The 12,700-nt window shown below is 30.6% G+C and overlaps 1 protein-coding gene across 1 annotated transcript; it reads right to left on the bottom strand.

Moving 5' to 3' along the window:
* Window positions 1-350: 350 nt before the first annotated feature.
* On the bottom strand, window positions 351-7,124 carry LOC131182949 (LEAF RUST 10 DISEASE-RESISTANCE LOCUS RECEPTOR-LIKE PROTEIN KINASE-like 2.1). Its single transcript, XM_058152477.1, has 3 exons — window positions 6,317-7,124; window positions 3,070-3,108; window positions 351-1,465 (listed from the first exon to the last, which is right to left on the bottom strand). Exons 1-3 carry the CDS (start codon window positions 7,110-7,112, stop codon window positions 351-353), a joined length of 1,950 nt encoding a protein of 649 aa, XP_058008460.1. The 5' UTR covers window positions 7,113-7,124.
* Between the last annotated feature and the right edge of the window lie 5,576 nt (window positions 7,125-12,700).

The following is a 12,700-nucleotide window of genomic DNA, read 5'->3' as shown; positions in this document are numbered from 1 at the left end:
TGGGGATTTCATGCCAAGTATCACAAGACCAAGAGTAGAAGCTAATAATTTTAAATTGAAGCTTGCACTGTGTCAGATGGTACAACAATAATAATTTGGGGAAAGTCCAGGTGAAAGTCCACATATGCATCTAGCACACTTTCTTGAGATCAGTGACATGTTGAAGATAAATAGAGTTTTTGATGATGCAATTTGACTCAGGTTATTCCCTTTCTCTTTGAAGGACCATACAAAAAAAAGATAAATACCATACAAATTTTCAAATTGAGAAAGTTTAACTCAATTTGTTGGGTCACTTCCTCCTAAACATGTCTAATTAATGCACCAAAAAGAAAAAAAAAATTTTTTCATCACTTTGTCATTGATATGGTAAAAGTGGTTGATGGAGACCTTGGAGGGGAAGATAAAAACTGCTTTGGTGGGATGTTTAAGGCTTTTATGCTACCTTTTAGCATTTCTATCACCTTACTCATGGATGGTCTCTCTGATGGAATTATTTGGATGCACCACAAGCCAATTATTGTCAATTTCCTAATAATTTCATTCTCTTCAATGGAAATCTCACCACACAATTTGGATTTATTGCCTTGCTCAAGTTGTCTATAAATCCAATGTGGAAAATATTTCTCACTCGTATGATCTGTTCCAACATCTTCCTCTCTGCCTCCAACCATGTCTAAAACCATCATACCGTAGCTATAAACATCAGATTTGGATGAAACTCCACCAAAGTTTCTACTGAACACTTCCGGAGCTATATACCCAATAGTTCCTCTAGCCTCTAGCATGGATATAATACTATCCTTTCTGGTGCATAATTTTGCAAGCCCAAAATCAGAAATTTTGGGACAAAAATTTTCATCAAGAAGAATGTGAGGCTTTATGTCAAAGTGCACAATCCTTGTGTTGCATCCACGGTGTAAGTACTCAAGTCCTTGAGCTACTCCTATAGCAATTTGGTGCATAGTTTCCCATCCCAAATGTTGATCACTACTCTTCAAAGGACTTTTGTAGCATATGAACTTGTCAAGATATCCATTTGGCATAAACTCAAATATTAGAGCTCTTTTTTGACCCTCAAAACAAAAACCCAAGAGAGTGACAATATTAATATGAGAAGTTCTACTAATGCTGGCAACCTCATTGATGAATTCTTGTCCTTCTCCTTTAGATGCATTTAAGACTTTCACTGCTACAAGACGACCATCAAAAAGCTTTCCTTTGTACACACTGCCATAACCTCCTTGGCCAAGTTTATCTTTGAACAAATTGGTCATTTTCTTCACTTCTGAAAAGCTATACCTGCATACAGCTAAAGGCCCATGGTTTTTAAGAAAGGCCTCGAGATCTTGATTATTCTTTACGATCTTCTGTAAGGAAATTATTGATGAAACTGAAGGAATCTTTTTGAAACAAAAATTGAATGCACAGGCGATTGAAATTCCAACTACTCCAACAGTTATGCCTGCATCCAATTGCAATTAATGGGAGATGTATCATGTAGCTAGGTAGAAGAAGTGATCATAGAAAACCTTACCATTATTAAATTATTAGCTATTTTCTTAACTATTTAAAATTTATTGATTCTTAAATAATGATAATTTAATTTCCAACTTAGAATATTAAAAAAAGAATTTCTTGATTCAAACATAATTGAGGAATGAAAATTGAAATAATACTCAATTTCATTCCTGTACAATTTATTATGGATGTCCAATTTAGCCTTATTTTAGCTTTTTCAATTTAAATTCAAATCAATCCTGCCTTCTTTAATTGAAATTCATACGCCAACTGTTTAAATATTTATTTTTTTTAATATTAAAATATTATTTTATACTTTATAACTGATTTAATTAAAAATAGAAAGCATATTATTTTTATATTTTCACATTACTAATTAAATAAAAATATTCTTTATATATTTTCATATAATTAATTGAAAATAATTATAATTAATTAAAATAAAAAAATACAAGAAATAATATTTTTTGGTCCATATAATTAATTAAAATATAAAATTAAAATCATTATAATAGTTAAAAATTAAAAATAAATTATTTTGTATTTTCATATAATTAGTAAAAGTTAAAAAAGTAAAAATATAAAATAATGAGAAAAGTAATAAATTATAATTAATTAGATAACATTAAAAAATAATTAAGTAATTTATTACCAATAAAAAATATTAAAAAATATGTATAAAAAACTAACTTAAGCTGTGGTGCATGAGTTTTAAATTTTTTATTTTTGAGTTAAATTGAGCTTAAATTTAAAATTTTAAGTTAATTTAAATAAAAAAAATTAAAAGTAAAGTAAAAATTAAAAATATATATAGCAAATAACAACTGTGAAGTCGAGTATTATTCCAAAGAAAATTTGTCATAATATTTGATTTGTTGATTTTAAAAAAAAAATTATCGGAAAATTTTTACCATTATTATTTAATGGTTTGAACAAGATTAATTTTATCGTCATTAAACATATCATCCTCTCTTTTTTTTTTTTGTATAAAAATTGAGTTACACTTCCTACTTTCTTTTTAAATTAGTTTTACTTAAAATTAAAATAAATTAGCAAATTTATATGAAAAAAAATAATAATTAAAAGAAACAGATGATCGAAAAACTTTGGCCTCTAACTTAAGGACATGTTTGGAAATTAAAATAAAAATGAATTTAACTCAATAGAATTCTATTTTGATGAATAAAAAGTTTAAAATTTTTAAAATCAATTCTTTTAGTTAAAAAAATAAAAAAATTATTTAAAAAAAATAAATTCATATGAATATATATATTTTAAGAATTTAATTTGTTTAGTGAAATTTTTTATATGAAAAAATAAAGTACTCTTAAATCGTATTTGTTTATAAATAATAATAATTTAAAATTGGAATTTAGACACATTTATTTTATTTTTAATTATTTTAAGTAATATAATTTAAATAAATTTTATCATTTTAAAATTTGTTTTTTGAATTAAAATTTTTTAAGCAGATTAAATTGAATTGAATAAGCATAAAAATCATTATAAATGGGATTAAAAAAATAATAATAATGGGAAGCATCATACCAATAACAATCTTCTGAATCACATTCGAACCACCGTTGCCTACAACAAAACAGCATACACCGATAAATCATAGAATTTTAAGATATATATATATATATATATATATATATATATATATATATATATATATATATATATGCATGTTGCACTCCTTGAAGATTCCAAGCATTTGGAATTTTCTTCATGAAATGATGGATTTTGCAATCAAATGACTGTATACCTATCACATGTAACAGTGGAATAAATTTATATGAGTATTTTTATAAAAGTTATTAAATTTTAATTTTTTTTATAAAATTTATATAATTTTAATTTAATTTTAAAATTATTGTGAATAAAAATTAAAAATTTTTAGATTAATTTATTAATTTTTTAATTATTTTACAAATAAAATTATATAATTAATGAATATTTTATAAATAAAATTATATAATTAATGAATATTGATGGATAAAAAATGAGAAAAGAGAACGAGGTGAAAACCGAGTGAATAATTAAATACCTTTTATGTATTAAAATTTTTTTAAAAAAATTAATAAAATAAAATAATTTTATTTATAAAATAATTAATAGGCTAATAAGTTAAGTTGAAAACTTTTAATTTATATTTATATTGATTTTTATAAAATCAAATCGAAATTTAATAAATTTTATAAAAAAATTAAAATCAATTTATTTTTATGAAAAAATATATAAAATTCCACAAAGGCCTAGGTTCAGTTGCAGAGAAGTCAACAAAGGCAGATTCCAAGCTCTTTCTCTCATGGACCGTTGACAGGTTCAAATTTCAAAGTACACGTAGAAAGCAAACAAGATATTCAACTCGTATTTTTTCTTAAAAATTTTCTGAATGATAAAATGGGCAGAACTGAAGAAAGTAGACTCTTATGCTAATGAACAGAGCTGATCACAGGCAATAGATTCAAATTTTAACGAAAAAGGAAAGGCAAGGCAAGGCCTAACTGGATTCCTAATGATGGCAATTCATACGCTAATGCTATATGTGCAGTCTAATCAGAATGTGCACTGTTCTTGCTGTTATTACCTAAACATTAAACAATGTGTCCTCAATCTACCATATGCTAATAGTCCTTCCTATCCCTTCGATCACCAACAACAATAAATCATATATGGTTTGATAATTTTATCCATGCCTTTTGGTTTTTCACAAGTGAAGCTGGACATATTAGACAAGTTGGTGTACTAGAAGATACGCAAATTGTTGATGAGAACCTAGTGTACTAGAAGATTTTTGTCAATGACCTTGGCTAGATTTATATTAAAAATAAATTATATTTTAATTTTTTTAATATATTTTTAAAAATTAAATAGCTTATTTGTCTTTAAGAGCTTATTTGATCTAGCTTTAAAAATATGAAACACTTATTTGATTTTGAGTTAATGGTTAAAAAACTATGAAGTTATCTAATTTTGCAATTAAATCCTAAAGTTTGTATAATCATCAATTAAATACTCATGTTTGATTAATGTCTCAAATTGACTTGACCATTAATAAACCGTTAGCATGTGGTACTTGATAAGTAATTGTAATGACATTTGTTTTGACTATTTTGGTTGGGAGTTACACTTTATAAGTTTGTTGATACAATTGATGAAAGAGAATGACTGTTTTTTTTTTTTTTTAGTTGTTTGATACACCATATAATAGCTAGAGAAGAAGCTATTGACACATTTGCTTTAACGAAAAAATTTTCTTAAGGAGAAAATAATAGAGTTTGAGAAAATTAATAATAAATCACTGAGAAATGGATGCAACTTAGTGAATAGTATAATTAAAATGATCTAATAATTTATTATTTATAGAGTAAAGTTGAAGTGTTGATAAAAATAAAAAGTATAACAAAATTTGACTTGTAATTTCTTATTTGTTAAAATAAATTAATAATTTATTGATGGTTGAGTCAATTTGAGATATTAATCAAATGTTAAGATTTAATTGATAATTATGTAAATTTTAAAATTTAATTATAAAAATTGATAAACTTAATGAGCTTTTTTGACAACTAACCTTTTAATTTTTTTTAAAGTTAAAGGGCTTAATTAATGCATCTTACATTCCCTGAAGATTCCAAGTTGTTTCTCTCATAGACTGTTGACAGGTTCAAACTTGAAAGTAAACGTGGAACTTGAGCAAGAGTTTCATCAAAGCTTTTTTTTTTTTCTATGCACAACTTAGAATAATTGTATTATTTAATCAAATTAAAAATTATATATAAACTCATTATAATTAAAAAAAATTATAATTTAACTTTCCATATAATAATGTTAAAAAAATTTTTGAAATTCCTTGGGGTTGTTGCTTCCCCTTGTTCCAGAAAAAGCTTTGTGAGACAGAGATACTAGGTGTGTAGTGCTCACTGCTAATGAAAAAGCGAAGATGTGAATAGGGTTGTAAACAAATTAATCTGATTGTGAGCTGTGTGAAATTCGACTTAAAAGTTTGATTCGGTTCAGTCCATTTAAAAAATGATCAAGTTTAAATTTTATTTTTAGATTCATTTAATAAACGAGTCAAGTTCAAACTTAGTAGTATTCGACTCGTTAAGGCTTGCGAGTCGACTTATTTACAAATTAGCAAGTTAACTCATGAATAGATTCGTTTGTAAAAATATTTATATTAATTATTATATTTCAATATATTATAAATATTTATTATTTTATTTAAAAATATTTTAAAAATAATATATTGTTTAAAATTATGATATAATCAATATATAAAATATATTTATTAAATATAGTTATTTGTAATTTAAATTTAATTTTTTATGAAAATTAAATTTTTTTATAAGAAAGCTAATTAAATTATATAGATCAAATTTCATAGCCATGAACTTAAATTCACTTTGTAAATGAGTCGAGTTACACAATATTCGATTCAAAAAGAAGCTCGGTTTAGCTCAACTCATTTAGAATTCATTTTTTGAAACAAGTCAAGTTTAAACTTATAGATATTCAGCTCGAGTTTGACACGAGTTAAGTTCAAGTTCGACTCAAATTTGAAAAAAATTTGATGAAACAAGTTTAAACCCTTTAAAACTCAGTTCGGCTTGATTGTTTACACCTTTAGATAGAATACGTTATGGTCTATTTCTAATCAGAATATGCACATATGAATCCACATTTTATCTAATTTTGATGATTATGGCTATGCTAATAGTATTCACTAACCCTTCAGGCAGAACGATGAAAACACTTTTTTTATTTAGATGAGTAATGTTATGCGTACCTTTTGCTTTTGGACAATTATAAGGATAGGGTTGGTCACGGCAAAGACAAGTGAAGCGGAAAGTAGAAGAGTTGGTGCCGCATATCCCACCGGAATGCACACATTCAGAGCACAGTGGAATTGTATCAAACATGTACGTTACGTTAAAACCTTCTCTCAAAGCCTTACTTAAAGCTTCCATTCCACCACTAATAAGTTGTTCAACATCCACCTTTGGAACTGGAACTTCTACCCGGATGTTACAATCTGAGGGGTCTTGGTTCCACTTGCTCAAAAGCCAATCAGTTGCATAAAATGCATCTCGTTGTTCGCCATTTACAGTACACGGAATTTTGTATAGAGTCGGTACCTTCGTAACCTCGTTTGAGCAATTGTAGAATAGATTTACGTTTTCAAACTCCGGCACATAACTGAACGGAGTCTCGTTCAGAGTTGTATTAGGAATCTCAGCAACACCAGGAAGACAAATATTTTCCGATAAATCCTTTCGAGAAATGATCATCACTCTTTCGGATTGATACACGAAATTCACATAAAATTCTTGATCTTTTATAGTTATAATAGGGATCGGTCCTTCTCGGCAGCGGAGCTTGAACCCTTGATAACCGCAGATTTCAGGTCGCTCATCGCTCCAGAAAGGATAAGAAAGATTTGACAGGTGTCCACACTGGAATGGTGTGAAGCACTCTCTATACAACCCATCTTCTTCACAATAAGATGTTGGAACAAAGACTAGGAGAAAGAAGAAGGTGATGATGAAGTGTACATGGGGCAGCAGGAAGACATGGGCATCCATTTTTTTTCCTCAGATAAGATGAAGGAGAGAAGAAATGGTAAGTGAAGGGGTTTTTGATGGTAATATATTCTAAAATTAATCTAAAGTATCATTTTTCACTATTATAATATATTTAATGTAAACCAAGTGGCAAGAAATGAGTCCCTTCAGGAATTATGAATTATGCTTAGGAGATAGAGATGGCATTTGATTTGACCAAGACTTTGATGATTTGTTTGGTAGAAAATAACCGCTCAGGTGTCCACACTGGAATGGGGTGAAGCACTGACTATAATACTCATCACCTTCACAATAAGTTGTTGGAACAAAGACTAGGAGGAAGAAGAGGGTGATGATGGAGTGCACTTGGGGCAGCAGGAAGACATGGGCACCCATTTTTTTTAGTAAAAATAAAAATAAGAGGAGATTGTTCAATTCCAACAGAGATTAGCAAGAAAAATGGAGTTTAAATGGAGATAAATTGTAAAAACAATTACTCTCATTTAATTTCAAAAAAAAAAAAACTCTCATTTTTCCAGGAATTGAAAGTGATGGGAAGAAACATTGCTAGTGAACGACAACTCAATTTCACTTTTTTTTTTCCTTCTATAATTACACAAATTACACCTCAATTTAAGAGTATGCAATAATAAAATATTTAAATTATAATTTATAACACTAAATTCACTTATCTTTTATTTAAGTAATATAAAATTTTTAAAGACTTTTAATAGCTAATTTTTAAGTTATTTATGCTAACGTGACATTTATCAAATTAAAAAAATTATAATTTTATCAATTAGTAGCTTCAAGTAAATCGATTTTGTACTCATGTGTCGCTATACACAATTTAAACTAGAATAAGTGAGAGAAAAACTAGGGAGAAATTAGTTTAAAATATTATTTTTAATTAATTATTTTTTTGACAAATATCAAATTAATAAAGAGAAAATAAAATTTTTTTAATCAGGCAAGTAACATGCCAACAAAAATAACTTATATATTTGTGGTCACAAGAGAATTTTATATTATTTAAATTATAAATCAAAATTTAATATTATAAATTAAAATTTAGATATTTTATTATTATATGTTTCTCAATTGAGATATTTTATTATTACATATATCTCAGTGTACGTATCGCGTATATAATGTACCATTAAAAAACTTGCTAAACCCTTGTCTATATGCACTATAAGACAAAAGCATATACATCTTTTCCTCCAAGGTCGCGATTACTATTTCCCTGCAGTGACGTATAAAATTAGCGATACACTAATTGTGCAGATAATTAAATCTAGGGAAAACTTGACCTCTTTCCGCGCCAATATGCAATGAACAGGAATTTTAGGAAGGATATATTTGATATGGAAGGAGACGAAAAAATAAAACAAAAAAAATTTAGTTAATTAATTTAAAATTACTAGAAAATTTATAAGCCACTAAATAATTTTAAATGCCTCAAATAATTTCGCAAAATACTCAGTGACAAATAAAATAAAAGTATAATATTGAGAAAATTTTGAAAAATCATAAAAAAAATTCAAAAATTTTGAAATAAAAGAAAATATTTCCGAATAAAAAATTTGAGGTAATACAATCTCCATCTTGTATATGGTCTGTCCATCGCCAATTTTAGTTTGTCCATATCTCATCTCCAATATGCTGATGACATTTTATTATTAATTTATTAGGCATATGAATCTGAATTTATAAATGTTAATTTGTAAGGCATATGATATTGAAAATAGAGGATTCAGCCCCCTGATCTCATACGAAGCAAGAATTCCTAGAAAGAAAATATAGAGAATTTAAGAATGAAGAGGGAAATAGAAGAGAAATAGAGAGAGAAAAAATATGTAACACCCTAGGCAAATCCCACATCGGCAAAACACGGGAGAGATGCTGGGTTTATAAGATGGAGGTTCCTAACCCCTATTGACGCGTTTTAAAACCGTGAGGGCTTCGGCCCAGAGCGGACAATATCACTAGTGGGCCGGGCCGTTACATTTGTGGTATCAGAGCCGCTCCGCGTGCAACCTTGAACGATGGTGGGGCAAACCTCAGCGAGGACGCTGAGTCCCATAAGGGGGGTGGATTGTAACACTCTAGGCAAATCCCACATCGACAAAACACGGGAGAGATGCTGAGTTCATAAGTTGACAGTTCGTAACTCATAGTGACGCGTTTTAAAACCGTGAGGGCTTCGGCTCAGAGCGGACAATATCACTAGTGGGCCGGGCCATTACATTTGTGGTATCAGAGCCGCTCCGCGTGCAACCTTGAGCGATGGTGGGGCAAACCTCAGCGAGGACGCTGAGTCCCATAAGGAGGGTGGATTGTAACACCCTAGGCAAATCCCACATCGGCAAAACACGGGAGAGATGCTGGGTTTATAAGATAGAGGTTCCTAACCCCTATTGACGCGTTTTAAAACCGTGAGGGCTTCGGCCCAGAGCGGACAATATCACTAGTGGGCCGGGCCATTACATTTGAGGTATCAGAGCCGCTCCGCGTGCAACCTTGAACGATGGTGGGGCAAACCTCAGCGAGGACGCTGAGTCCCATAAGGGGGGTGGATTGTAACACCCTAGGCAAATCCCACATCAACAAAACACGGGAGAGATGCTGGGTTTATAAGTTGATGGTTTGTAACCCTTATTGACGCGTTTTAAAACCGTGAGGGCTTCGGCCCAGAGCGGACAATATCACTAGTGGGCTGGGCCATTACAAAATATCTCAAGTTTTTATTGATATCTTTCATGGCCTTGAGACTACAATCAGGTCTTTTAAGCAATACACAAGTAAAGAATTAACTATATACAAATAAAGAACTAACTAACTACTTTGCTTCATCTAGCACCTAATTCTATTCAAGATTTGACAAACTCTATAATATGTTCAAGCTTAAATACAATTTTAAGTGCTCCTTTCTTCACACTGAGGCTACTATAGCTGGATAACAATATCCACCAGCACCTACATGCTTCTGAAGATTTTGGCAGCTTGCTTGCAGTTGCCCAAACATAGCTGTAAGGACTCCTTTTAAACTTCTAGGCAATCAATAACAACTGTTCAATATAAGTGGACCTTTCTTCTGCCTTGAAGTCCAATTCACACTTATCAGTGCCCTTCAACATGGCTCCCTCATCCTTGTTAACTAGTAAGAAGTTCTCCTGGTTAAGATGATAGTACATCACATTTACGTCTTCTTGTACAACCAGCTCATCAAAATTGAGGTAGTTCAATTCAACTAATGTAAGTGTTAGATTTATGACCAAAAATCCTAGTTGACTTGGAAGACCTTTTCCCAATTTGAGTAGGAGAAATATTCCTTAATAGATTAGAGGTATATTTCCTATGTAGAGTAGAACTCCTATTTAGTGTTATTCCTAAATTGAGTGAGACTTCTAATCAAATTAAGATTAAGGAAATTAACATTATAAATAGTAAAATAGTGAAAAGGTCATTTGGCTTTGCCTATGGAGAGTAGCTTTGTCTATTAAAGAGAGGGGCTTTCAACTCATGGTGTGGGCCTGTTGCCCATTATAAAGAGGGGCTTTGCCAATTGCTGAGGATTTGGCTCTGCCCATTAATGAGGGGCTCTTGCCTATTGCAGTCCTATGAAAGGAAAGACGCTTTGGCCTAAGTTGGGAAAAGAGCATAATCCAATAAGAAGGGATTATAGCCCATTGTAGTTGAAAACACCCTTTGTGGTGCAGTAGTTAAAGTAGTAAATATATTGGGTTATATCTAGAGGAGACCAAGAGGACTAACTAATATTTACTATGAGTAGTTTGATATAAGGGTTCTCTTGGATGTAATTAGGTTAATGGGTAGTCTAGTTTTAAACTTGCAATTGATGATTTATTGTTGATGATAGTGGAAGATAGCATGCTCGTGGATATAGCCCTTTATTAAGAGGGTGAACCATATAATATTAGTGTTTTGTATGTTTACTTTGTTTTTTTATAGTTTACACGCTTTCGCAGTGCACAATAATTGATATCAGAGCACGGGGATGATCTTGGTCAGTTTGGTTGAAGATAGAGCTACTGCGACATGTAGAAAGTTGCACATGCAACAATGGTGATGGTGGAGAGTCAAAATTGAGTGGTGCTCTTGATGCTAAATTAAGAAAGTTGATGCCATAAGATTTTTGGAAGAAAAAATCAAGTTACACCCAAGATGAAGATTGAAAAGGTTGATGATTTGAAGGGTTTAAGCTCAAGTATGGAGATTTGAAGATTGAAGACACCCAATATGAGGTATGTAATAGTTGATAGATTTTGTGTAAAGGTGGAGATTGTTAGATTTATAACTCAAAATCCTAGTTGATCCGGAAGACCTTTTCCCAATTTGTGTGGAAGAAATATTCCTCAATAAGATGGGGATATATTTCCTATATATAGCTCCTAATTAGAGTGGGCCTTCTAATTAGATTAGGATTAAGGAAATTAATATTATAAATAGGAGAATGGTAAAAAGTTTATTTGACTTTGCCCATTGAGATTGGCTTTGCCCATTGAAGAGAGTGACTTTTAGCTCATGGTGTGGGGCTGTCATCCATTATAAAAAGGGGCTTTACCAATTATTGAAGATTTGGCTTTACCAATTATTGAGGATTTGGCTTTGCCCATTAATGAGGGGCTCTTGCCCATTACAATCTTATAAAGGGAATGATGCTTTGGCCTAAGGTGAAGAAAGAGCATAATTTAAGAGGAAGGGATTATAGCCCATTGTTGTTAAAGACACCCTTTTGGGTGTAGTAGTTAAAGTAGTAAATATATTAAGTTATGTCTAGAGGAGATTGAAAGGACTAACTAATATCTTTATTATGTGTAGTTTGATATAAAAGTTCTCTTGAGCGTAATAGGGTTAATGGGTAATATAGCTTTGAGCTTGTAATTAATAACTCCAAACCGATTTCCAATATAGCAGCAACTCAATCATGACTTCAAAGGTAGAAACGTAGAGAGACAGATCTAAAGTATGACCATGTAGAAGACAAAACAATAGAAGCATAGGACCATAGACCCATGACCAACAGCACGCAGTAAGCCCATAGAATAATAACAATTTGAAATATATAACAGCAAACCAAAGAACAATGACAGAGTTAAACCAACACTTTAACAACAAGAGAGGGTAACATTGATAGTAAAACATGATCAAAGATAAGAACAAACCTGACAGCTTAATAGCAGCCAAAGGATCTACAGAGTAACCCAAACTATTATAGAGAGATAAGAGACCTAGATTACTATATTAGACAAAAAACTTCAGCAAGTAAAATTGTCAAGACCAATTGCTTTAAGCGAGTTTTAGGAATTCTTTTTCCAAGCTTTAATCTCTTAACTGATCTGGTCCACCATAAATTCTATCACTTTATCTTCAGGTTCAAAGAAAGAAAGGCCTAACATTTTCTCGACTTTAAATGTTTGTTATTTTTCCTCTACCACATTGAATGGTGGTTCACTTGGTTGAGCCATAGAGAGATTTTTACAAATTTTACAATTGGCATGGCCTATATCACTCTCTGTAGTGACTCTATAAGGACTGGACAGGGAATCCTTAAAGAAGCAAGGGGCACAAGTAGACCTTTTCTT

Source organism: Hevea brasiliensis, chromosome 9 (genome assembly GCF_030052815.1).
Source record: "Hevea brasiliensis isolate MT/VB/25A 57/8 chromosome 9, ASM3005281v1, whole genome shotgun sequence".
NCBI lineage: Eukaryota > Viridiplantae > Streptophyta > Magnoliopsida > Malpighiales > Euphorbiaceae > Hevea > Hevea brasiliensis.
The sequence above is the reverse complement of the archived record's forward strand: the minus strand, read 5'-3'. Positions and strand labels throughout refer to the sequence as shown.